The sequence below is a fragment of the Falco punctatus genome (assembly GCF_963210335.1).
Source record: "Falco punctatus genome assembly, chromosome: 13".
NCBI lineage: Eukaryota > Metazoa > Chordata > Aves > Falconiformes > Falconidae > Falco > Falco punctatus.
In genome coordinates this window covers 5,793,099-5,820,814 of record NC_137593.1, presented here as the reverse complement: position 1 = coordinate 5,820,814, position 27,716 = coordinate 5,793,099, and the positions used below count along the sequence as shown (strand labels likewise).

The following is a 27,716-nucleotide window of genomic DNA, read 5'->3' as shown; positions in this document are numbered from 1 at the left end:
CCGCGCCTCGCCGGGCGCTGAGGGGAGCCCGGGCCGCGCCCCCGGCGGGCTGTCAGGCCCCGCTGCAGCAGCCGCCTGGTTAATCAGAAACTCCCCGCGGGGCCGATGCGGCCTCTCCCGCTGCTGTGCCCGGGCCTCACGCGGCTGAAGTCCAGCTGCCGGCCCGGTGCTGAGGCTCCCGGCCGCCCGGTTCCCCGCCTTGCGTCGCGCCAAGCCCGGGCAGGCCGCAGCGGGCCGGCCCCGTCCTGGCCTGTCCGCAGGCTGGGAAGCCGGGGTGCCCGCCCGCCCTCAGGGGTGAGCGTGGGGAGCCAGCCCAGCCTGCTGCCATAGAGGTGTTCCAGCGCTTGGGCCACAACAACCGGTGCGTTTAGTTCTTATACTCCCAAATAGGACGCTAGGCTTTACAGATGCTCCATGTAGCAGGCTTTTGTTAGTGGTTACCGTAGAATCATTTAGATTGGAAAAGATCTTTAATGGAAAAGAATTATCTATGATCCCTATTTAAACAGATGCTGATTGCTCAGATCTTCTCCTACGCTCTCGGAGAGCTGGATTCAGAAAGCAACCTATATAAACCAAAACGCCTTTTGTCAAAGGCTGTCCCGCATGCTTGCGCTGTGAGGTCACTCCAGTTAGCAAAGCGTATAATGGTTTATCCTGGCTCCATGTTTCCAAACCGCACCCTGGCACTTCGGGATGGAAAAGTACGTGCAGTGCTGTATAGTCTTGTCCAGTCCTTTCAGATCTCGTTGCCCCTTCCCGTTCCTACGATTTTGGAACCACTGAGATTGAAAACGAGGCAATTAGAAACCTAAAATTGTTTCCAGCAGCGTATTTGCCCCTGAGTGACTGTGCCAGTTATTGTGCTTTTTCTGGTCCAACATCTTTTTCTTTTGAATGTTTTCCTCTTGCTCTTGCTGGGAAGAAAATCTATACAAGTTACAAATTAAGCTGTCTGACTACAGAGTGAACAAACTATAAAAGTGTGATTCAAAAGATAAAAATGTAGGCATAGGGAATTAAGAGTGTTTATGGTTACAATAAAACAATACCTTGTAAAAAGCATCCAGAGTGCATTTATTCAAAAAATAGATTTTTAAGTTGGCAGTTGTTTTAGCAGTTATTTTATGTGCTTAACTTACAGTAACATGAAAGCACATCTGAAATGGAGGCTTTCTGGTGGAAGGAGTTTTAGCCATCTGTAACTTCCAGCTTGCTAATAATACACAATGCCTGCAGTGAGGGTTTTAGCATGGTGTAGCTCAGAGCCCCTCAATACTTGCACTTCAGTTGTGAAACTCCTCCCTACTCTGTGGGAGAGGCTGTTTGGAACCGCACTCCTGTCTGCTCACTGCCCTCCTCATGAAGGATGCAACCACCTCATGATGGGTCGCATTCCAGGTCATCCCTCATACCTCTACTTTCAGGCTCTTTTAAGGTCTTACTTCCCGTAGACCAGTTGTGTTGGAATCTACTGCTGATTCATAAACCCACCTTTAATGCTTAGCTTTTCATTGTGCTTTTTTTTTTTTTTTTTTTCTTTTTTGGCATGGTATACTATCTGCAGTACATCAAGCTGTTTGCTGCCAGAAAAACACCTTGGATTTCTGGTTAATCCCTGTTTTCTTTTTTTCCACAGAACTTTTAATTCATCTGAAGTTTGAGAAACACTAACTTGCAGGAGCTTTTCCCAGGACAGCTGGGCATGCAGCAGCAGACTGGTGTGCAGCACAGGGAGCAAACCGATCACTTCAGCAGATCCGTTAGAAAGAACCGAGGAATGGAAAGTGGGCTGGAGAGCGTGTCCTCTAGTGTGAGGCACTGGATGGTGAACTTCCTACCACTATGGACCACAGAGCCTGTCAAGACTGAATCTTACATGTGGCAAGTTTATTTGCAGTCATCAGTACAGATGTGAATGGGAGAGAAACAAGTGACTGAATTTCAAGAAAGACAGGGAATGGAAGTGAAGGTTCAAGTGGCTTGTGTTCAAGGTTAGTGTCTATGTCAACTGTAGGGCAGGCTGCAAAATGAAGCATTTCAGAACTGTGCAGTAAAGTCACAGCCCCTTAAGTGCCAACTGCCATTTTGATTAGAGTAGGGTTTCAGAATCATGACCACGACAATTACTGTTATGAAGGATATTGCATGCAAGTGGAGTGGTTTCCTTTTTCAACTGAAGCCAAACAGACGGCATTTCATTAGCCTCTTTTCCCTCCTCCTCCTCTTCTTTACCCCAACAATGTGACCTAATACGGGAGTACGGATGCTGGAAACTTAGTTCAAAAAACAGCAGGATAGAGTAATGAAACAAAGGTGCATCATGAGCTATTAAATATAAAAATCACCTCTGGCTGTCTGTGAGATAGGTCCCTGGAGGTAATGAAAGTATTCTGAAATGTTTACTTTATTCTTATACTTTGCTTTAGGTATCCTCACTTGACCACTGAGGCAGAACACTAAATTAGGTGGTGTTCTACTCTTTCTGGTATGTATTTTCTCATACCCTTACGTTCATTTATTTCTGTCAATTTATTGGCATTTATGCTATTGGTAATCTCATTGTTTTGGGCTCAGTGTCAGTCATCTGGATCCACAAGATGATGTGGTCTTACCACTGTAGCATGGTTAATATACACCAGACGTGCAAGGCTACATGTTGGCAATTGAATTACTGGAAAGCGTGTTACAAATTACCTCTAGAGTCACACTGCCTTCTGCAATACAGAAATTGAAGTGACACTAGAAGTCTGAGCAAGTGTCTTTCTGCTGAATAAACCATTGACTTGTAAGAAGCTTATCCAGTGGACCCATGATTAATCCTTCTGGCTTTGGGGGAAGAGAATGGAGAACACAAATCACAATTATCTCAACTGTTATGTAGATGGGCAGGAAGACAGACAGGCAGGCAGGCAGGAAGGAAAGAGCTTCCATAGAGGAATTCAAGGAGTATAGGCAAATTCCCCAGCAATATGTTCGGAGCCATTTCCTAGATCATCTACAGATGGTAGCATGCTGCAGGCTCTGAGGTTATCTCCCTTTTCATCCAGTCAGCTTCAGCACTGAATATGCATTCAAAATGTAAGGAATATGGCCTTGTACCATGTAGCATCACATACTTTCAAGGCAGGTTCAGCTAAAATCTGCCCACATATACATGAGTCATAACTCAGAAGCACGCTCCAGTGTAGACATCCTGAGTCATTTCCATCTCAGAAGCTTATAAATATTTAGTTAGCCACTTAGCTTTTAATTTAGCAGAACAACAAAGATTCATTAGACAAATCTCCAGAATTATCTTTTGCTATGAAGCTTCTTAAATACTTCCACTCTTGCAAGTGCCTTTTCATCTCTATGCAACTCAGAATTATTTGATAAATATAACTTCGAAAAAATATAGTTGAACTAAGATTTAATTTCTCCTGATTCTGGTCCTTCTATAATTAATTACATCTGTTTCAAATGCCAGCTTTGTTCATTGCAAGAATGTGTTTTCATTTTAGCAACAACTGATGAACGCTAATAAGGACATGTCTCTCCTGATTTGGAGTGGCATTTAGCTCTTCCTAAAGACCACTGTTGATCTGCTGGTCCAGCAGACCATGCTGGAGTCAGTGGAGATGTATCTGAACACATAGATATGTTAAATGGAAAATACATCAATATACTTTTTGGAAAAAACACCTAAGGTTTTGGGGAAAAAAATAATAAAAAAAGCTTGCTTGTGTATCTGTATTTTTTTGGCAGTGGCAGGAGTGGAGGAGAAGATTCGTAATGTTTAAGGATATAGCATTAGGAAAAACTAATAGTTATTGTTTTGCAAAATCATAAATTTGTTGTTATGACAACAAGCGTTTGAGTTAAAAATATTTGTTATATAAAAATGTGATTCCTGAATATCTCTCCAATTACCAGATTAAACCAGAAATCAGTAATTGCTTTACGGACCATCTTTCAATGCAAACTGTTTACCGACTGCTGGAGTCCCATGAATCACAGACTGAGCAGCACCCCTCTAGCAGAGCCGTTTGAACCCTGTAACTGAAAGGGAATCAGCAAAGATGAAAACCAGGTTGGCCTGATGCCTTCTTTTTTCCCCCTTGGTCAGCAGTGCTTTTTCTGTCTGCTATTTTGGTTGATTGATTTTTATTTAAGTAATACACACACAGAGACGCAACATTTATGTGTTTTTAAATTTTGATAAAACAAAACATCTATTCATGACTTTGCTGTACTATCAGAAAAAATACTGTATCATTCTCTATACAACACGTACAATAGGTTCCTGTTTTCTACGGTCTGGACTTTGCATCCTCACCAGCAGGGAAACTGTTGGTTCAAGAAGAACATGTGGATAGTATCAGAACTAATGTCCGTCTGGAAGAATACAGTCTTAGGTAAACTTGGCAATGGGACAAAAGAAAGGACTAGTTAAAGGCCAAGTCAACAGAATAATTATTGTGGCCTCAGTATAGGTGGTGGTAGGAGCAAAGCCTTCCCAAAGGAAGAAAAGAGCTTTGCAACTGCAAAGGCAGAAAGCACACACCCACCCCCTCAAAACCCCCCAAATCCTAACCAAATAAAAAAGGTGAGGCGAGGTTTTCTATCTTACTATAACATGTGTTCTTATTATACTGAAATTGCCATAGCAATATAGCTATAGCTATTCATTATAGCATGAAAGGCTTAATCAAAACCAAGCACCACAGGCTGCAGAACCGTGATGAACAGCCAGCATCATAGAGCTGACTTGTTATTTTCTAGTGAATTATAATAATTATGCCATTATCAGAGCAAGGTACCAAAATGAGAGCTGTATCTAGTTTTGGGTGCTTTTCTGTAAAATTTCTGATGTTGAAGGTGACTCAAAATACTGCACAACCAACCAACTTTATATTACGGTATTTCAAAAGCCTAAATTATGAGAAGTTTCTACTTAGTTTAAAAATCAGAGGTGATTTTAAAATCTTCAGGTGATTAATTTTTTGTTTCAAACTCAAAGGATAAATTAACATTCTGAAAACTATTTTGTGGAAGATTCACAATTGTAAAAGGTCTTAGAATATTAAGTTTTATAAAGTAGTTTGTGGCATGGTTACGAGTCAGTTTGAAATAATATCACCTTGTAGGTCTAGCCACCTGCTCTTGTTTCCACGTACTTGATTAGAATGGCTGCCTGACTTGGACCAAGTGGGAATTCTGCCTAACTGTTGTACATTCAGAGCATTTTTTAAGGATTTTTCACCTGGGGAATTGAACAGAGAATTATCTGTTTAGGTCTGTATGAATATGTATTCTACATCATGATCATATGCAGCATTCATGAGGACAGAAACACAGGTTGTGGTAGGAAGGATAAACTGTTTCTTCCTTTTCAGGACTTTCCTCAATCTGGTATTTATAGTACAGAACCTTTTTGTTTGTTTGCTACACATTCTTATTTATCTTGTCTTTAACCTTGGCCCGATAAATAAATAAAAAAAAGAAAAAAAGAAAACAAGAAAAAAAGAAATGGAAGTCCCTGTCCCTAGGAGCCTACACATTTAGTGTAGATACAGATAAAATCAGATACTTCTACAACATCTCATAAAACACATTCTCTTCATTAACTGCACCACTATTACAGACTAATACAGCAATAGATGTTAAATGAAACATTTCTAATGATCTTACATGTATTAAAATACGTCATCTGCACCCATTGTGATTTTAGTGGCATAGCAGAAAAAATGAATGCAGTGGTGGCACAGGCACCAGAAAGTCATTAAGTAGTACAGTTCTGCCAGCTCTCTTATATACTTAGGATTGCTGGCTACACCCCTTTGCAGCTAGAATAAGCATTACAAGTAAAAAAAGAACATGTAGCTGCTGACAATCAGTAAGGCCTCAATGTTTACATATAAACATAATTCCTGGAAACACATCAAAATCTGAAAATATGGTTCTGTCTACTGATTCTATGCCTTTTTTTAATTTTTACACCACCACCACCCCCTGCCCCAATCTTTCTGAAGTGTTTTTAGGAGATCATTAATTTCCAGTGGTATTTCCTTCATTAGAAATAGAATCAATTATGTCTGTTTAGGTAAACCTCTTTCTATTTCACTTTACAGCTGTATGCAGTCCAGGCCTTACTGCATTTTGGCTGCTCCAGCACATCTTCCCCCCCATCCAATACAGGAAGCCATGAAGTCATCCTTTTTGTCGTTTTGGGAAGAAGAGCCCGGTATGTGGAAAGAATCATATGGACTTTTTTTAATTGCAGAAGTAGTACCAGACTGCAAAGTTTGCATCCCAACTTTCTTTGCTTTTGGCATTGTTCGAGTCTGAGCCTTTTACAAAAATAGTCACACTCCTCAGAACCAGATTTCAATCTTTCTTCCCTGGAACATGGGATTTCAAGTCACGATCCTCTGCTGTTTAGAAAAACATGTTCAGTTTCTTCATATTCTTGCTCTTAACAGGCCACCTGTACCTCGTGTGCTGCATTTCTCTGCGGAGGGGTGATAGGTAACCTCTTGTAGCTTTACAGCGACATCTCCTGGCCTAATTGACCTGGAAACGTATCAGGGATTCCTCTTCTAGCGTGAAGGTCTTAGGTAGATTCAGATATTTCACACAGTGGAGAGGCGGGATGCCATTTGAAAACCAATTCATTAACTGTGTTTAATTAGATAAGTGACATTGTCAACATGATCGTCGATTGCACACAAAAAAAAGTTAGAAATTTTTTCAGATGCTAAACACAATGGGTGTTCCTGATACTTTTTTTAAGAAGCACTTTTACTATATAAAAATATTTTCTTTTTCCCTCATTGTATATGAACAATCTACATTTAAAAAAAAATCACAATAGTTAAATCTACTGTAAAAGTAAAACATTTTTTCTAGTGTAATTAATCCAAGATGTTACATATTAAAATAACAGGTAAAAGCATTTAAAACAGAATATGACTTTTTACATTGATAATTGTGTTTCATCCAAAATCTGAAAAAGCAAGCATTTACATTACCAAATTCAACATAAAACTCTCCAGTCTGCCTAAGTTTCAAAGCCATGAAAAAAATATAGAAAAGTTAATGAAGAGAACAGAGTTTAACACATTTTGTGTCACTTGAGACAAAGGGAACAGCAAACTAATTGCCAGTCCAAGATTAATATTGTTGTACTTCTTTTAGACGGTCTTATGGAGTTATAGTTAAACCTTTCAGCCTCAGGTTATAATTTTGCTTTTTTGGAACACTATTGAGTATTCAGTAAACAGTTCCTTATATGAAAGATACTGACAGATGATGCATAAGACATAATCCAAACTTTTGGGAAAGACTCCCATTATTTCACCAGATCAGCGATGTAAAGGTCAGTGCTTTGCTTAGGAGGGGATTACTTCAGGGTCTGTCTGCAACTTTGGAGTATTTTACTGCATAGCATACCCCGCTTTTGCATTGGACCTTGCTGGATTTTACTGATTAACCCTGAAACTGTACACTCCAGTGTACAATTGGAGATATATGCAGAGCCCAAAACTGCCATAACTGATGTCAATGGCAGTTTTTAGTGAAAACAGGCTCTACTCCTTTTACAGAAAGGCTTTGTTAGTTCAGAAAAGCAGTACTACAGATATATGCCCTTCTGAAGGCTGCAAAGTTTGGACAGTATAAGTAAGATGATGTATACAGTTTGCTGTTGCAAACATCTAATCACATATTATCTAGTTCACAAATATACCAATGATACCAAATAATTTATCTCATGCTGAAGTAAAAGAACGTGTGCTCACAGTCTAAAATATGAGAATGCTTCCCCTCCTCAGGTGTTTAGACACTCACCACCTAAACAGCAGTGCACCTCTTGCTGTTTAAGTACTTGAGCCACGCAAACTAAACTAAGAGGAGATAATCTAAGGTAGCAATATACAGCAGATCCACAAGCTACCAACTCTCAATTTACAGAACGTAAATTTTATCAATACTTGTGTGTCCTTTGGAGTAAATAAGCGTTCTTGCAAGGAGGAGAGTGGAAGTATACTGATTTCCAAAGCCTAAGTGGAAGACCAGTGTATCACAAAATCCCTAAAGAGGAAACAAAGTTAATTCACACAGGAATCAATAAAATGCTAGGGATTTATCCCTAGTTAAACCCTCTATTTTGTGGTTCCTGTTTGCTGTGAGATAATGAATCATCAGTAACAGAAGTGAGGGGAAATCGTATTTGTGCAGAAAAAAAGAAGCTTTCAGGCTGAAATTGATGGCCTCTTCCAAAATGAAGAATGCTGAGCAAAGGGCTTTCCGTGGCTTGTCCAGGAGGGCTGAGGGGAAGGGTGCTGTGGCAGAGGGAGGTGGGAAGCAGGTGGCTTTAATCCTGCTGCCTGCAGGAGCATTACTATCCAGGTAACTGTGTCCAAGGTCTTTATGGCGATGCTTCCTCCTGAACTCATCCCAGTCATGCAATCATGCAAAGCAAATTCAAACCTTTGTGAGAAGAATGCCTCAGAATAATTAAAATTGATGTTACAGGTGGTATTTTCATGTCCAGGGTTTAATCCGTATATTTTGTCTATACCCTGTGTACCCTTCCCAGGCACTTAGAAAGGCTTAGTTCTAGAATAGCAATGGAATTAACTCATATTGCTGAGTCTAAGGTATTTTGCTTTATGTTCTGCAGGCAATTCCATACTCTCCCAATGATTTCCGTACTCTCCCAGTGAATTCCATATACATTTTCTATATAAATTTTGTTCAACAGAAGCAGAAGTCACCTATGTGTGGAAGTTGTAACTTCTCCTTGTAGTTTCTCAGTAGCCCACGTGAACACACTGTAAGACAGTCAATGCACTCTGAGTCTCTGACAGATCTCAGTGATGATGCTGGACTGTAATGAAAAATTAGATTTATCTGTTAATGGTACTGGTATTCTTTTTAATGAATTGCACTTGAAAGTAATAACACATTTTTTTAATGCCTTCTTCAAGATACCACACTTCCTCATGCTGCATTTGCAGCTTATTTCATTCAGGCCCAGTCATACAGAGGTTTCAGGCTGTAGCTATCTTCTCAAACATGTTTTAACTAGAGGTTCTTGTATTATTAAAAACATGTTATGTCCTGGACTTAGCTCAGCTCTTCTGGAAAGTTATCATCTGGAAGTCAGCCTGAGATCCAGCTGTGTCACATGGATTTTCCCTGTTTTCTGAAACAATCTGTTCCACTGCTTGTGAAGTTTCTGGGTCCTGAGAGCAGGGACTATCCAGTGTATCGCCACTGCTGTTGCAGTGAAGAGGGGAGGCCATGTCAGAGGGCTGATCCGAGGGTTTGCCTGAAGCGGGTGGCAGGGGGACAGACAGAGGAAGATTCATCATGTAGAACACATTGCCCAGACGTCGGGACACCTTTAAAGACAAAAGCACAACTGCAGTAATTGCTTCTTGAGGTAGCGTTAAGGCCATTAAACATCAAGGCTGACTTGTGTAGCAATGCCAGGGACATCCAGGAGATCCCAGCCACCTCAAAGGGTTATCAGTGATTAGCAAAAATGAAAAGAATATTTTCTTTTTTTTCCCTCTCATATTTTTCCAGGTTCTGGTTCTTGTGGAAGAAGCTTGGCAATACTCAGTTTGGGAAATGGTCCAGTGACTGAGCCTGGCATCAGGCTCCTCTTGCTCTCTAGGTGCTGTAGCACCCATGGGACAGAGGGGAGGCAAACTGCCAGCCAGGAGCAGGGAAGGTGCTTTTAATGAGAGAAGAGTAAGAGAGAGCAAAGGGTTAAAGAAAATTAAAAGAACCAGGCAACAACAGAAACACACAGAGAGTTGATATTACTGATGAAATTAAGAGCAGAAAATTTTAAACATAAAGGGACAGCCTGTCTGTGAAACATGTGTGATCATATTCCCCAAAAGGCTGTAGAAACCTCTGCTTGGTATGTTTTAAAAGACAGGTTGAAGCAAAAGCAAGTGTCTATCAGAGCAGTTCTTACTAGCTGGGAAGGCAAAAGAAAAGTGAAACAGTTATTCTGTCAAACATGTCTTTTCCATTTCCAAGGTCAGCCTAGTCTCCAGTGTTGTATCCTGACTCCACTTTGTCTCTCAAACTGTCAGTCCTAACCTCCCCTTAGTGTCTCCCCTACATGTTGTTGTAACATGCAGAGAAGTGAAAGCAAACTATGCTGGAGTAATTTCTTTTCTCCTAATATTATGGTAGTTGCCTTATCAGTAAGAAAAAAGTGTGTTTCGGTTTGAAAAAAAATTCATCCTGTTAGCTTCTGACTCTTTCACATCTCTGTGACTTGCCATCTTGGCATACATTTAATGACCATACCTGAGAGCGGATTTTTAATGCTGGTCCGAGTTTTAATCCCATTGTATCCAGGAGATGTTCCTCTGTTAGTAGGGGGAGGGTTTCTCCATCAATAGCATGGTCTTTAAATACCTTATGAAATGATAGAACACATCATGATGTGCTAAAACAGACTTCATTGGTTATCTTTTATACTTAATCTTGAGGCATAGGCAATAAATAGAAGGAGGAAATAACAGTGCAACTATTTTATCTTATTTATCTCCTGACTGCAGCATGCGGTCTCTTGTTCAGGTCTGTGGGTATCAGTGTATTTGCAGGTAGTTTATTTACTTGTTCTTGGCAAGTGGCAACTTTGTACATTTCAATGTGGTTGTTTGTGGGGTTTTGTTTGCAACTTTGTAACACTTCAGTGATACTTTGTTGGGGTTTCTGTTTGCAACTTTGTAACATTTCAATGATACTTTGTGGGAGTTTTGTTTGCTTAGGAGGTTTTTTTTTTGTTTTTTGGTTGGTTTTTTTTTTTTTCAGGAAGTGAGCAGCCTGCTACTGATGAAAGAATAGTGTTGATCTTCTTAAGGTTTTACCAGGAACATGCAAGATTTCAACCTCTTTGCTTGTATTTCTAATGATACTTCATTTTTTCAAAAGGAATGATGCCTCTAAGAGCTCAGGTGGGGTAGGATACCAATATTCAAGAATGAGAAATTGCTTTAATGTGCATAAAAATTCTTCAGGGCATGTGGAATGAAAAAAATAAGATACTTTTCTTATGCTGTTGTTTTTCTGCTGGTATTGTGTTGTTGCAGCAGAAATGCATGTAACCTCTCAGAGCATGGCTTCATAAGTTGAAGCACAATGAAAACTACTATTGTTTGTAACTTTGTGACAACCAATTAACCTCTAGCATTTACATTTGTCTGATGACCTTAAAATCTAAATTGTCCTAAAGACCCAAAATGTGATGAGTGTTTATTATCACCTGGCCATAATCTGAACAGCCTGGGAGGCTAACGATGAAGTTGTATACGTCATCAACTGTCCATTTGCGAATGTCTTCAACAGAAGAAATGTCTTCTACGTTCAGGATCAGGCCATGTGCTCCTTTGAGGAGGAAATGCAAATGTTATGTTTGTAGAACTTTACTTGCAAATCAATAGGAAATGATTGCTAACATGAGAATTTTAACACTTGTCCAGAACCTAATATACTAACAGCACTGTGTAGTCACAGACAGATACAGGAGTCTTTGACACCAAAATCACCAGATAGTCAGTAGCAGCTGATCCTGGAGGGTTTTCTTTTGGTGGCTTCTTTTGTTTACTGTTGGCACTGTATGTACCATCACTACGCACACAAGTAATTCTGCAGTATTTTCTCTAATGAGTACATTATCCGATGGTTTTTAGGTCCTACTGTTGTTTTTAACTTGACTAATATTTATATTTCAGTAGAATGGAACCAAGCCTTTACTAGCTTATAGTGTCTACTGTGAGTTAGAAGGACATGCAGAAAAGTTGTGGGCAGAAGAGCGAAGTTATGTCACAATTTCATTCAGCTATTATGTTTATTTAAATTGAAATTCCTTTTGCAGACAGGAACTGAATACTTAATGTGCATTTTAGGGACATACTTTAGTGGTGGAATTGGCAGTGTTAGGTTTTCATTGGACTCGATGACCTTAAAGGTCTTTCCCAGCCTAAATGATTCTGTGATTCTGTGATTATATATTTTTCAGTGATATAGTAGATGATCCTGGACAAACACTCCAGCCTGTTCTCATTTCAGGTAATGGGAAGTTTTGCAGGGCTCATCCACTGGCACTGGTGCATTTAACAAAAGAGACAAAGCTTTAGAAACAATAATTGGTGCACAGTGGCTGGAGAGGCCTGTGTCTTACATTCTGCTCTTGAGGAGGCCAAGTCTTAGGGTTAAGTTTGTTCTTAAATGAGTGCAACTTCTAAGGGGATTCCTTGTCCTGTTTGACAGTCACAGGGATTATGGTCAGTAGATTGTGTGCTGTTACATTTCCTCCTGACCACCAGAAGGAGAGGATAGAATGTAATATGTTGAACAGAATTGTAGCGAACCTCAAAGTGCTGCTAACTTGACAGTTTAGGGGTGACAACTGTGTTGTCCCTAGGGACTGATATAAACACAAACACAGTATAGTGTATGGCATAAAGCATTGAAATAGTTAGGAAGCTGCTTTGTGACTTTTTGCTGTGTAATTGCATTGTCCTGCAAAATAAAGCACTGCAGCCTAAGGTTTCAGCACTGTTATGTCAGCAAACACAGCTCGCAGGTAGAAAAACCCACACTTTACCTTTGCTGACTTGGATTTACCAAGTATTACTATTTGCTGCATATGAATTCTACATTTAGTTGTCATGACTCTATCATACCAAAAATTTGCTTAAAACAGAGGGAAGAAATAAGAGTGCAAATCAATAATAATAAATTATATCAACACACCACTCTAACTAATCTGGAGACTTGACAAACCTGAAGGTAGCAATGGGTTGCTGGGTACGGGAAATCCATATGGTAATGTTGAGAATGGTATTGCAGAAGGGTACATGTACTTCTCATCAAAAGCAGCACAGGAACTATTAGATTCCTTCTCATTTGTGCTGCTGCAGTTGTTGGTTTCAGTAGACATTTCATGAGTAGCACAGTTTTTTCTCAAGCCTTGTTCAAACTCTTTACAGTTTTTGGCAACAGCAGATGGCTCAGTCTGGTTTTTTGTTTGTTCATGTTTGTTTGGTGTCTCCACCTCTGCTTCTTTCTTGTCTTCTTTCTCATCATCCACTGTAGCTGAAGTAGGGTCTGTAGTTTTGTCATCACCTTGGTTCTTTGTGCCATTGGCACTACAGTCTGCAGTTTTGTGATTTCCAGTTCTTCTCCCTGGTCGACGTCCCCTCTCCCTTTGCAAAGTGCTGACTGGAGGGTATGGGCTGGTTGCCATGAGCATAGCATTGCCATGAATTTCATCAATGGTGGTGCGATGAACGTATAAGTCGCTGGGAAGATGGCCTTCAGGTAGTCTGTGCCTGCCACGAAAAGCAATGGGACTAGCTGGCATGCCATGGTAAAGGAAAGGTGCTTCCAGACCCAGTAGTCCTTTCCGATGAACTTTCTCCATTTCTTTTTGCTGAAAAATAGCATTCATCTCCATTTCCATTCTGAAAGACACACAGGAGCACAGGCAGTTAGGGCAGCTCTGTTCCTTCATCACCTCTTTTTTACAGCAGCAGAATAAAACTCAGATAATTGAATAGGCAAGAGTACTGCTTTTCTTCTGTCTCCCCTGTATTGCTGTGTGTAAGAGGGCACAAACTGCAGATGGATGGGCAAATCTGGCTACATCTAATATGCTGCCAGTGAACTAAAAGGAAAAAAAATATCTTCCATGTAATGCTTCTGGATAATATTTCAGACAAAGAAGTCATTTGTATATTGGCAATCCAGGCATTATTATGGTGATTATGCTCCCTTGGGATTTGGAAAATTGTCTCCAGGGACATAACAGTCAAAGACTAAAGAAGATAAGTGATTTATATTACCCATCAGAAAATTGTACAGAAAACTGCAAAATTGCAGTGATATTGTAAGCGATAAAGAACTAGAATTATATTGTCTATGGAACCTGTGCATATATTCAGAGTAAGCTAACGTTAAGTCTCTTGAGTAACTCTCCGTAGTACCTGGCACCTGAGCATGGCTCTGAGGGTGTGAAAGGGTGAGATTCTGGTAGTAAGTGCTCCACCATCTCCCTCCTGGTGGATCAAGCCAATGCTCCAGAGTCTGTGCCAGCTTCCTGCCTCTGGCATAGCAGGTAGAAGTGCTTACCAGTGAGATATGGAGAATTCAAGTAGTATGTGTCTCCATTGTACCAACCTTCACTAGCATCAGCTTTCTCTGGAGCCAAGCTAGTGACCAAAAGAAAAAACTATAGCTCCTAGAGCTCCACAGCTTCATGTGGAGCTGAGAGATGGCAAAAGTGAGCCAATCTACCAGACATAAACCAGAAACATCTCAGTCTGCTGTCCTTGCTTTGATGAGCTTTCAGTGGGACTTCCACACTGTTCTCTGGAAAAGGGCTTGTGAGGGCAGACAAGTCTTTAACGTGCACCAAGATAGCTTTCTTAATAGTGCGGTGAGGACAACAGATCAGAGGGAGTCTGAGTTTTAGTCTTCTCATTAATGTAAAATTGTCAGGAAAACAGTTTGAGCTAAAGGTGTCTATTCAGATGATTGTTACGAGGAATTAGTTGATCACTCCATAACATTCAGAGCTTTTTTCTGCCCTGTTTTTGCCTTAGCAACAACCTCTGAACCATTAATTCTCTGCTTTCAGAGATCCAAGTGTGTTTTGTCTATGTACCATGTCCTTGTACCTCTTGCCTAATTGTCATTACTCACACACAGTTCTTGAGGTGGAGATACACAGCAAAGAGGGTTACATTCCTGAATATTCCTCCAGATAAGACAGCCTGCTTTTGTGAGAACCAGCAAGGTGGGGAATCACTGAGCTTTGGTATGAGGCAGAGTCCCTTGAAGAACAAAGATTTGGGCCCAGGTGCTCAGCAGCACAGCTGCACCAAGTGCAAGAGAATGGTTGCCAACACCTGATTTCTATAAAGGGTAAAGGGGTCATGTGGTGTAGCAAAAAATCAAAAATTGTGAGTATGGTGAAAGGTTATCTCATAGATTTAGGTTGGGGTGTCTTATGTTGAGGTTTTGGGGTTTTATTTTTGTTAGGGTTTTGTGGGTTTTTTCGTGGGTTGTTGGGGTTTTTTTTCGTGGGTTGTTGGGGTTTTTTTTCCTCCTCTCTCTCCCAGGTTTGGTGCACTGAAGAACAAGCCTGAGCAGGTAGGACTGGCTCTCATGTGGCTGAGGGTGTATGTGATGGCCATGCTGAATAATGGGCCATATATGATTTATTTAAAGAACGGTGTGCTCACACTTATCTGAGGAGGCCTTTATTGTTAACTTGAGGATGTACTAAATCCTTGAATGGGTGACATAAGGAGTGTGCTAATTGTCCAGGTGCAAGATATGTTAATATCATTAACTTGAAGATATACTAGGTCCTTGAATGGGAGTGTGCTAATTGCCCAGGCACAAGATATGTTAATGAGTTCCCGGAAAGTTAACAAAGAGACATGAGTGGCTTGTATAAAGGGGGGGCTGAAAGGTTCCCTTGGGGTGCGAGACTTTGGTGGAGCGATTCCCCCATGCACCCAGTGCTGCCGAATAAAGATAACCTCCGCTCACTCAAATATTGGTAACTGATTCTTTAAATCAATTTGGCAACCCAGATGGGACCTCCTCTGCTCGGCTGCGGGACCCATTGAGAGTGGGGACTCCCTGGGGTACCCCTGGGAATTTTCCCGGAGGGGCTCCTCATCTCATCTGGATCACCGCAGGAGCAGACAAGGACTCCATCTTGCTGAGCAAAGGTACTATCTTTATTCAAATATTATATTAATTTTAAATATTATAATTATATTGTATTTAGAATAGTACTGTTTTGTTCTGGATATTTCTGTTTCTGGGGACTGGTCCATCTGTAAAGCTGTGCATAAGTCGTAAGATTTCTGTGTGCTTATGCAGGGTGGCGCATGCTGGGTAGCTAGCACCGCAGGCATACATCTGATACTGATCTGGTAATTTATGTTTTAGTCTGAAGACTAAAATGTCGGGTAATTTGGAGTCAATCCATATACATAGGATTGATATTCGTTTCTGTTCTGGTATTTGTTTCGATGTTAAGGTGGTATCAGAACTCTGATTCTGTTTTGGTATTTGTTTTAATATTAAGGTAATATTGGAAATCTGTGTTTTAGTCGGAAGACTGAAACATTTGATAATTTGGAGTCAATCTGTATATGCAAGATTAATAATTATAGGATTAATATTAAATATCTATTTTATGTTGGAAATGTGAGAACATTTCTGTATAATATGAATGTTGGCATGTGAGTACTGTCTTGAGCATCCGAGGGGTGAGTGTAAACCTCTATATGTTTTAAAGTGCATATAGTGTAAAGAATTATTGAGTATATGGTGGGGGTTGCTGCTTAAAGACAAAATTCGTCTCCGAGCAGTTACTCCGTGCTGTTTGGGCATCAATTTGGTGAACCAGCCAGGAGAACTCTCCACCAGTGCTGGAATCCAGGGGCCTGGGGACCCTCAGGGCCCCTGACTGCATCTTCTGTCAGCAAGACTCCCCTACCCCTCAGCTTCTCACACGGGTGGACAAGGACTTCTGCACAACATAGAATAAATATAAATACCTTTTTTGTTTTGAGTATTTGATTGTCTTTTAAGATTTGGTTTTACCCCATAAGACGAAAGACGGGACGCCGTCTCGCAGGGTTGAGAAGAAGGGACGCCTTCTGAAAAGGGTAATAGTCCTATTCGATTGTCTTAAGATTTGGGAAGCTAAAAACTTCCTTTAGGTTGTCTTAAGATTTGGGGAATTCCTAGAACGTAACAACTGAAATAGCGCTCTGTCTTGTTTGTTCTATGTGTTGTCTAGTTACATGTTCAAAATTGGAGTTATGAAATGTATGTTGAAAAAAATAATAATATTCTGGTAATTCTAGGCAAATAGCTGAAAACTTAACACTCTGCTTAAGGCCAGAAAAAATTAGAATCTGTTTTTTGGCAATTGTTCATTGAAATGCGTACTTTGTGTGATAATGCGAACTGTCAGCATTACTAGAGTTGTATGTAAGTGCACAGTACCGTGTAACATACTGCCTGTGTGACTGAGGGCTGCCCGGAGAGTGTGATGTGTGTGAGTGTAACTGTGAAGCGAGTGGGGAGTCCCTATCTGTGTGTCTGTATTCCCCACGAGGGGCTGGCCAGAGATGGATGGAGCGATTGTAAAATCAATTTATGAAGTGTTGGAATGCATAATTAGAAATTAGAGCGGGAGACTGTGGACAAAACATTAGAACTAATGTAATTTGGAAAAAGCACGAACTAACCTCTGCCCTTAGTGTCTTAGGTGCTGTCTGTATACTCGAACAAAGGGGGCAAGTGCCTAAGATATTATTTTGCGAGGAGATAATATAAAAATAATGAGGCCAAGAAATAAGGCTAAATAGAGGTCTTGAACTGTGGTGTGTGTTCTGAGATAAGTATAGTGCCTCCAGTAATAACTAATACATTGTAGACAAATACCAGACTCATTAGGAATGGGGGGGGGGGGGGGCGGCAAACTGAGCCAAGAAATAAATACCAAAACACCCCTGGGATGTATTTTGAATCATTGGAAAGAATTTGGTGGAATTCCCAGTGGAAATTTGAACAAAAAGACATTTTTAAAATATTGTCAGAATTGGTGGCCTTCGTATACATTAGGTGATGGTGAAAGATGGCCACTCGAAGGAAGTCTTACATTACAACACAATTTTACAGCTTGTGCTGTTTCTTCATAGAGAACATAAGTGGGATGAAGCAATGTGTGCAGATATGTTTGTGTGACAGAAGGAGTGCGGGATTAACACCACCTGATCTTTGATTATGGCTCCAAAAAAGGATAGGGAAAAAACTGAGACCTAAACTAGAAAGATGTTCTTGTTGAAATTTTTGTGTTAAAAAGCTCAGGTTGTGGTTCCTTCTGTGGAGCAACCAGAATGAAACACGTTGTAAGATAAAAACTTGTACTAATGTATGTAAGATCTGAAGCGGGGCGGGGGGGGGGGGGGGGGGGGGGAGAATCAAAGACCCTGTGAAAGTGTTAAAGTATTGAGGTGAGTTTGTACAAACCCCCATACCCACTCAAAGATGCAACTTGAGTCATGCGCATGGCAGGGTGTTTTCTGTTTCCCCGCAAAGGCATTATACATAAGAACACAGACTTAAAGCAACAAGTAGCAGATTAGCATTCAGGGTAAGAAAGAGAACAGAAGTGCTGTTGCAGAGGCAGGCTTGTGTAACCTGCAGAGCAGGAACAGAGCAGGAAGAGCATCTCCTGCCCCGAATCCTTCTGATGGTGAGGAGGAGGAGGTTGCTGTTGCTGACAATTGAGCAGAAGGACCTGATGATGTCACCCCAATTGCTGCAGCATTTGCAGTACAACAGGACCGTAACGGCCCCTTTAGGGCATGCAGTGGGTCTGAGGAGAATAAAGGTGCATCTTTGATGGGGAAATTTAGATGTTTGAAAGTTGGTTGTGAAAGACTTGTCAGGATGGTCTAATAGGGCTAGATAAAGGTTCGAGTTGATTGTTACTAGGTAATTATGATGTTGATAGAAGGAACAGGGAACATGTACAGAAGGTAAGAGAAGAAGTGCTGGGTCATTCTAAACTGGTAGAGGAGATGAGGCAGAGACAGAGGAGGAATGTCAGGCAGAAGTGAAAGAGTGAATCCCTCTCCTATGGGATCCGATCGATCACTGTGCATATTGTAGGGAAAGTGGACACTGGAATTGAAATTGCCCTAAGCTAAAGAACCAGCAAGGGGTTCTGGTGAACTAGGGACTAGGAAAAATAAGGTGGACTTCTTAGTGTTAAACTTCAGTGAAAAGAACTTGTTACAGTTGTGGGAGCTGCTGGCCACCAGGAAAACATCCTGAAACCTTTAAAGTACAAACCAAGAAAACAAATAAGAATGCCAAATTCACCAAAATCTTTGTTGGGATGAGATTTATTAGAACATCTAGATGTTTAAAGAAGGAGAAATGAAACCAAAAGTTAAAAATGATAAAGTAATTGAAATCTTGAGCTTATCTTTAATTCAACAGAAAAGTGGAAAAGAGGACCTCCCTGAAATAAAAGAAATCTTTAACCAGGTATATCTGGAAATAAACTCCAGGTAAGGCGAAAAATGCTTTACCCGCTACAGTAAAAATGATAAGCGGGAGGCCTGCCTAGTTCTGGTAAAACAATATCCCTTAGTCAGCAGGGCTGTAGGGGATATTGGCATAAAAACTGAGATAAAATACATTCTGTAGTAGTTCTACTAATGTAAATCTGTGTGTTTTACCATGACAGTGACTTGTTATGGGATGCACAGATGAAACTCTGCACTGACAACGAAGTACAAGGAATAAGGTTGGTCAGGTGCCTCCTACCATAGTCAAGGGCAAGACTGGGTTGGCCTCTGTGTTTGCCACCAAGAAGAATCTTGAGCTCTGCTGTTGGCTGCAACCCAGTAGGCGTTGAGCAGTGGGAACATGTGCCATGCCAGACCTTGATGTGAGGAATGGCCCCTGCTGTTACAAGAGGGTCATCCAGGAAGGAAGAACATAAGATGACCCATTGAGGCACTGATTTGGAAATTGGAAAGCGCCTGGCCGACCATGAGGCCAGACGAGTAGCAGAGGAGGTGGGAAAGGAGGAATTATCCTTAATACCAGATGGTAAAATCCAAACTGTAAGTATAGATCAGGAGCCAAACTAGTCTAAAGAAGACCTAAAGCTAATTCAGGACATGAATGGTAAAATAAAATTAAATAAGTGGGCTTATTTGGCAGATGGCCGTACAGTGGTACCATCCAATTTAATACAGACCACAGCCCTAACAGAACATAATAAGACTCATTGGGGAGCTGATATGTTATATAAAAGTCTAAATCAGAAATTGATAGGGTGAAACTTATATACTGTAATAAAACAAGTGACTCAGCAATGCAAAGTGTGTTTACGTAATAATCCCAATGTACCAAATAGAATAAAACTAGGGAACACTAGTAGAGGAAATTATCCAGGACAACAGTGGCAAGTTGATTTTTCCAAACTCCCAAGAAAAGGGGGGTACCAATATTAATTAGTTATGACTGATATGTTTTCAGGTTGGCCAGAAACTTTCCCTTGTCGAACAAACAAAGCAAGAGAGGTAACAAAGGGATTGTTAAATGAAATTATCCCCCACTTTGGGGTTCTGGCAACAATCTCTTCGGATAGAGGCTCACACTTTTGTGCCAAAATAATACAACAAGTGAGTACAGTATTAAGAATAGGTTGGTAATTACACACTCCTTATAGGCCTCAAGCAAGTGGACAAGTGAAAAAAATGAACCATTTAATTAATTAACAGATAGTGAAGATTTGTCTCTTGACCTATTTAACTTGGCCACAATTTCTTTCCTTGGTATTATTAAGAATATGAACTAAACTGAGAACAAAGGAGAATTTGAGCCCTTTTGAAATATTATATGGGAGACCGTACCAGTTACAATTTGCTGGAGAAGATCTAAGGCAGTTAGGAGAGGGATATTTGTGTGAATATATGAAGGCCCTCCAGAGACAATTAACAAGGGCCAGAGGATTAGATCAACCAGTCCATTCCTTTAAGTCTGGTGATAAAGACTTTTTCAGGGAAACCTTTGGAAGAAAAGTGGGAAGGACCCTATCTGGTGCTGCTGACAACCTTCACCACTGTCAAGATAAGAGAACAACCAGCCTGGATTCACTACTCTCAATAAAGAAGGCTCCTGAGAAATCATGGGCCATCACCCCAGCAGGACCCATGGGTCTATGGTTCTTTAGATCATAATTATAATGGGGTGATCCTCTACAAGAGAAGTGGAATGGACCCTATTGAGTATTGTTGGCCATCTTTACTGCAGTCAAGATAAAGGAGGAACCCGATATTGACAGGTAAAGAAATCTCTGGAGACACAATGGACTGTCAAAAGGATCAGGGGACATTTGTGTAAAGTTATTCTGATCTTGATTGTAACAGTTGTCAGTATTTTAGAAACTGAAGCATGGGTAAACAATACCCATCTTCAAACATTGCAAATGATTGTTAATGTTACGAAAGCTAAGGAATGCTGGATATGTACCTGTCTTCCTAAAGGAGGCCTGGTAACACCCCTGTATGGGGTGGCCTCTCAAAACTTGAATTATCTTGATGACAAATGGCCTACCTGGCCAGACTTTTGGAAAAAAACAGATGATGGTGGAGGATATTGCCTATTTGATGATAAATCTGGGACCCAACTCATATGTTTTGATTTACAAATATTAAGCCTAATCACCACAATATTTATGAAAAGTGATAATAACTGTTGTTGGGAAGCTCAAAGCAAGACAGAGGGAGCATGTCCTGGAAACCCAGGGCAAAACACTTGTTCCCAATCTGATGGGTGGAATGATTACTGGATGTATACATAGACCAAAGTAATCAAATTGAAACAGATATCTATAAGATATGGAACAGGTTTCAGATTTTACATGAAATTACTAAAGATGATTTGTCATGGAATTTTAAGGCTATATGGGACAAAAACTTCATGCTTTAACCATTCCAGATTAGGTAACCACACTTTTGTTATAATACTCATTGTAATAGTTTTAGGAATACTAATATGTGTATTACTTCAATGTTTTGGTTGGTACTGTCAAAGAATGATCATAGGGCATAGTGATTTTTTTATAGTTGTAAAAGAATTTACAATAGTTGTTAGAAAAGGGGGGAATGAATAATGGGCCATATGTGATTTATTTAAAGAACGGTGTGCTCATGTTTATCCGAGGAGACCCTTATTGTTGACTTGAGGATGTACTAAATCCTTGAATGGGTGACATAAGGAGTGTGCTAATTGTCCAGGCACAAGGTTCCCTTGGGGTGCATGACTTTGGAGTGATCCCCCATGCACCTGGCGCTGCCGAATAAAGATAACCTCCGCTCACTCAAATATTGGTAACTGATTCTTTAAATCAATGCTTGCTGTTAGTTTTTACTGATTTTTCTCAGGGTTTTTACCATGTGACAAGAGCTATATGAAATGCATTGCTAATGTAAATCTTGTGCTTGGAGGAGTTCAGTAATCGACTGAAGAGCTAAAAAACTTCTGTTATGATTATTTTGAGATGCCTACTCAGATGTATTTGTTCTTTGCTTTTAGTCTTACTGTGTGAGGGGTGCTGCCACTCAGTACGGTGCTGAAGCCCAGTGCAGGAGTGCTTGAGGTTAGAGTTCTGCTATGGAAATGGTGTGGCTGTGAGGGAGGGCACTGGTGGCTACTTAACCAGCTACTGATTACGCTGAAACTGGTACAAATAACCAAATTCTCTGTACTTACCCTAACATTCAGACTATATTAAACTAGGAAAGCTGTCTACCCTGGTAGGGTGAAGGCACAGCTAATCATCCCAAGGGCCCAGCTCTGGTGTCTTAACATGTGTGTGATAATATACAGCTGTAAAGTTTGAATTCTTTTCTGACTTTTTGTAACTTCAGGGTGTTTAGATCCAGAGTTCAAGGGCTGGGGCTGAAGTCTGTATCTTGTTTGTTTCTTTAACCAAGCTGAGGGGCTTGTTTCTTTTCCTTGTGTTATTTTAGGGCTAAAAGCGGAATAGGGGCAAGGGGGAAGTTAGTAGCTTCAGGCCTTCAGAGACAACTAGGGGCTCTCTGCTTCCCTGGTTGACTTGAAAAAGTACCTTGATCACTGTAAATAAAAGCCTATAACACGTCTGTGACTTAATAATTTTCAGCTGCCTTTGCTGCCCTAATTCTGGCATGCACCTCAGAGCAAAGCTTACTATTGATTACCTGGCAATATTTTGCTTTTGAACCAGTTCCTGTCTTCTGGCCACAGCTTCCATGGATTCTGGTTGCAGAAAGCTGTATCCTTGAAGGGAGGGGGGGAAAAAAAATCTTTAAAATTCACTAGTTTCCTCAAGCAAATGCACAAACTCCAAAGCAATGGAGAGACCCTTTAAAAAGCTTATTAAGACTTGAATTATGTGCTTCACTAGGAAACTGATATGACTTCAAGTTAAATAGTATTTCTGCTCATTGCTTTGGTGAGAATATGTGGTAGAAATGTGAAGTCCAGCATCAGGTGTTTGTAGGATCAAATCTGTATTTAGGTATTATCCATAAAGGGAAGAGACAGCAGTGTGATTCTGTTTGGTGACCTATGTCTTTGAAGTACACATAGTTGCCCAGAAGATAATAACCAACAGTTAAGCAAAGCCAGCCTGCTCCTTCGAGACTGTCTTCAGCCTAGGTGCCATGTAATTTACAATTATATTTCCTCTTGAGAGAGTATCTTATTTGAGATCTGCATTTGGGGGGGTTGGAAGCTGAAGCCAGAAAATCTTGTTTATGGATCTATGTGGCATCAATAATTTAATCACTCTTCTCAAAGAAGGAGCCTTAAGATATGACGTCTTTGTATAAAGTGATATGCAAATTTATGTGCAGCATGACGTGTTTGTCACAGTTGTGTTGCCATGCTGCAATACCCAGCTTTCTCCTTAGAACTGTGCCCTGTAATTTTGAGCCTTTGTTAAAAGGACTTGTAGTTGCCCTACAGGAGTAAACTGGCATGTGATATTATGATTAAAGAATAGGATAGGTAAAGTGGTCTCTGAAAGCAGCTCTTGCTCATGTATGAGCGTTGGCTAAATGTAGCAAGAAGCGTTGATTTGACTTGCTTCTTTAAGTGTGAAAATACAAAAAGAAAAGAAGACAACAAAATTGTGCAGATAATTTTGAAAGCAGTGTATTTTTAAAAAAAGCTAAAATGGTTGTGTTTGGACTTAAATGGACACAGTTTAAAACATATAATAGGCAGAATGCTTCCTTTTAGTGAGACCATTTGTGCAAAGAAAATAAACTGTTACTGACGCTACCTATGGAAAAACTAGTAGGTGCAGTTTGCTTTCTCATTTAAATACTCTCACTTGTCAGGATGCAGAAAATGCTTCGTTACCTGGGCCTGGGTAAATGCGGTTGGACAATATGTTTGGCATGTTTGCATGCTGTGGGACTGTGGGTCCGAGGTGGGACGCTATATGGATTTGTCTTGCATCAGCTGATGCCATCATTTCAGTTGAAGGCAACAGATCTCTGAGAGGAAAAAAATACATTCAAATATGCAAAGGACATTGTTTGGTTAAGAATAATCTAGGATCTTTATATACTCGGGTACAATACAAGCACATTTATTCTTTAACTGCAGTAATATAATAGAGAAATGGTGCAAAATACCTGTCTACCAGTCGAGGCTCAAACTGGGAGGGAATCGCCTGCATTCTTTGCTGGCCTGCACCCATTAGTTGAGGGTTTACTGCCATCAGCTGATTTCTCATTAGCATCTCTTGCCGCTGCCGCAGTTCTGACACAAAGCATATACAGTTCTGTTGCTAATGTAGTAAATTAGAATTAATTCTGTCTGCAGTATAACTTCACCAGATAAAATAGGGTGTTTTTTTTCCTCAAATGCCAGCATTTTAGTATGAGTTAGCAAATCACACTTTTTTGTAATAACAGCAATTAAAAAAGTTTCCACTGCCACCTTAACAACTTTGTCTAAAAAATACAGATGTATACAATCAAACTGCAGTAAAAATAAACAGGATGTGCACAGTCAAGTATACAAAAGGACAATTTACAGTAATCCATATAACACTATGAGACAGAAGAGAACGGCCCTGAATGGTAAGTTCTCTGCTTCAGAACATTTTCATTTCTAATGCAGATTAATTTTTAGAAAAATCTTATTAGCTGGAACCTGCCTTGTCATGAGACAGCAGCTCTAGAAGGGAGAGCCTGCAGTGGTAAGCCAGAACATCACAACAACTAGCTATGGGTTTTGTTGCAGTTCCTCTGTGACCTTGACTCTTCCAGGTGCTTAGCATCTCTTGATCAAATTATGAATGCCAAGAATCCCCCATGTTAACTTTTAATTACATAAAGAAAAATGTTTCTCCAGTTACTCCTAAGGTGAATTTGAAATACTTTTTGAAGACCCTAAACCTGTTACTGGCTGTTTCCTGTACGTTGTACAAGTATTAGCAATCCTATAAACAAATGTGCAGTTAGATTTCTTCCTGCTTACCTCCTGCTGCCATGCCACTTGCTAATCTGTACAGGTGCTTTTCTTCTAGTGTTCCTTGTTCCCCCAGGATAGACATTTTTCTCATGTGATCTCGTGGAGTCATGCTGCAAGGAGACAGCAACCACTTTTATATTGTAAAGAACTGAACCAGCAGGCCCAAAGAAAAGAATAAGATATTCTACAATGTAAGAAACAGAGCAGGTGGTTGAAGCTATTTCTCAGATAAATGGTAGTTGTTCTGCCAGTCACAGCTGTACCTTTCAGTGTTTGAGGATTGTATTGGTTTCCATGTAGAAACTTTCAGTTTTCAAGATCATCTGAATGTTGCCCTTGTTTGTACTGAGGTGTTCAATGTCCTTGGGCCTTCCTGTGCAAGGAAAGTCAGTTGGAAAATACCAGTTGCTCAAAAGGACATAAGTAAGCCAAAGGCTTTTGCCTGCAGCCCTGAGAACAGTGACATGTGCTCATACTTAGGAAGGCAGGTATCTTTGGTTTAATTTAGGGAATTGTAGTAGTTTGGAGCCCTGTCTACTGTAAACTAATTGAAACAGATGGGAAGAAATGATAGAAATAAGCTGTTCCAAATGATATCAGCCCCTTAAGACTGGCAAATGAAGTAAAAAAAAAAAAAAAAAAATAATTAAAGAACATGCTTTGTAGTTCAAAAACAGTGATCAAAGCACTGAGGCTCAGATTATCCATATAGGTACAGGTAAATAAAGCCAGAGGAGTAAAAATCTAGACTAAAAACTAGTAGATTACAAAGCGTCACTGAATAGCTGTACTGTCACTGAGGTGGATTGCGTGAGAATTTCTAACTCTGTCCAAGGAGGAAGGTGACTAGATGACAAATGATCCTGATACTGGCGGATAAATAACCACAGTGTGTCCTGCTCAGGATTTCAGGGGGATGATCTACAGCAGGATTTTTTTGTGCAGATAGGTCATAAAGCAAATAAGGCCTGTCACCCATAGCCTGGATGTTTAAAAGCTATCCTGTGTGGGATGCTTTAAGTTGAGGGGTTGGCAGAGGGAGTAGGCTAGGCATCATGGGCATCTGTACATTTGTTTCAAACTAGATTTGCACAGCAAACGGGTTGGTTGTTGTTTTTTTTTTTTTTAAGTAAGTTGAAATTAAGGAGTTGAATTTTCTTCTCCGTTAGCTCTGATGAAATGGATTCTTTCTCTCCTGAAAGAAGGAAGACTTGATGCTTAAGTGTTTTCATCCTTTAGGTAGAGAGTTACAGCTTCATGAGTTCTGTTGGCACTTGGTATAGATAGCAGTGAGGGACACTTTAGAAACATGAGGAGAGACACATAGAGAATCTACCAAAGCCAGAGAGAGCTCAAGTGAATCATGCCTTTCTGAATCTTTCCATGAAACTCGGCAAACAGGAATCGTTGAGAAACAAGATCTAAGAAACACAGGACTGACTGATTGTGCTGCTAAGGGTCCTGTCTGCTGGGTCCAGTTTGGGATGTGAATCCCATGGCAAGGAAGTCATTGCTGACTAATTCCCTGACAGCAGCTGCCTTGCATTTCAGCTGTGTGCTGATGATTGCTGAATTCATGTTATTAATCACTCCATGAAGATGTGGCCTCTGAAGCACAGATGTCCAGAACCATCCAGGGCTTTAGGTGGTTCTGGCCATTTTATGGCTTACTTGTCAATTTGCCTTTAGCATGTTGTGATGATAATATTACATTAAAATGCCACTGTTCCCTGAGAACTCTGCCTACCTTTTGCTCAAGTCTTTCTCGTGTATTTTCACATTTATGCCAAACTTACTTTGCAGGCTGAAATATATCTTTATTTTTATACTATGTTGCCCCTGCTTCTAGCCTTAAAAGTCAATGCCTGTGATTAACAGTATTGGCACAAAATCCAGCTATGGGACTAATTGTGTGTATGAGACCACTGTAAAGGCAGTGGTGGTGTACAAGTCTCAGTGAGATCAAACACAGCTTGGGATGTTGGCATTGTTGAGTACAAGATGGATCCAGTTGCCAAGTGGTTTGTTTCCCTTTAAACCAGTTACCTAGGATACAGAAATTCCTTAGGAATAGCAAGCAGAAACAACCAAAATTCCCTTTTTCACAACCAGTCCTTCTCCAAAACATAAACTTAAATTTTAAAAACTGTTCACTATCCAAAATCTGACAGCAGCTAAATCCTGTATTTTGTTACCAAACCCATTTATAATTCATTATAACTCCTTGTATTGCCTTTGACCTATCGACGAGTTAGATAGCTTTCCCTTAAAAATTTTTATATCTACTTCACATGCTTTAGGAATTTGCCATTTCCTTGGTATGGTGGAGGTACTTGGTCTCAGCCTCAAAATGAGTTTTTTAGTCATTTCAGCCATGCAAACTGAGAGTAGAAGCTATACTTGGACCGTGCCACTGTTGTTTCCTCAAAATAAAAAGTTCTTTACACTTGTAAATGCTATGCTCTGGGTTGGCCAAGATCCAGGTCTTCCTGGAAGCAGGCAAGCCCGTCAAATCCAAGAGCAGCACTATGTCCTTTGTTCTTGACATATGTATCTGAACATGTGCTGCTGGACATGTTTCCATTTGTGGATTTTTAGGATACTTCAGA

At 40.3% G+C, this 27,716-nt stretch overlaps 2 protein-coding genes and 1 long non-coding RNA gene across 5 annotated transcripts in view; 2 read left to right on the top strand and 1 right to left on the bottom strand.

The window, feature by feature from the left end:
- Nucleotides 1–42: 42 nt before the first annotated feature.
- LRRC31 (leucine rich repeat containing 31) overlaps nt 43–27,716 on the top strand; it is a 60,335-nt gene continuing 32,661 nt past the window's right edge. Inside the window, exon 1 of the mRNA XM_080410508.1 lies at nt 43–1,994. Within this exon, the coding sequence (XP_080266634.1) occupies nt 1,919–1,994 (76 nt within the window). The 5' untranslated portion in view covers nt 43–1,918. The remainder of the gene's footprint in view (nt 1,995–27,716) is intronic.
- SAMD7 (sterile alpha motif domain containing 7) overlaps nt 1,988–27,716 on the bottom strand; it is a 39,664-nt gene continuing 13,935 nt past the window's right edge. For 2 of the 3 annotated variants that reach the window (XM_080410517.1, XM_080410518.1), the window contains 8 exons: nt 25,114–25,217; nt 24,264–24,390; nt 23,986–24,122; nt 22,818–22,896; nt 12,802–13,481; nt 11,279–11,400; nt 10,318–10,428; nt 1,988–9,389 (listed from right to left, as the gene is read on the bottom strand). In XM_080410517.1, the coding sequence (XP_080266643.1) occupies nt 9,117–9,389; nt 10,318–10,428; nt 11,279–11,400; nt 12,802–13,481; nt 22,818–22,896; nt 23,986–24,122; nt 24,264–24,390; nt 25,114–25,217 (1,633 nt within the window). In that variant the 3' untranslated portion in view covers nt 1,988–9,116. The remainder of the gene's footprint in view (nt 9,390–10,317; nt 10,429–11,278; nt 11,401–12,801; nt 13,482–22,817; nt 22,897–23,985; nt 24,123–24,263; nt 24,391–25,113; nt 25,218–27,716) is intronic. The other variant, XM_080410519.1, reaches the window with a different exon arrangement.
- Nucleotides 13,393–16,865, top strand: LOC308072934. The gene is made up of 2 exons (XR_013931850.1): nt 13,393–15,761; nt 16,448–16,865. It is a non-coding gene; the product is annotated as an uncharacterized lncRNA (long non-coding RNA).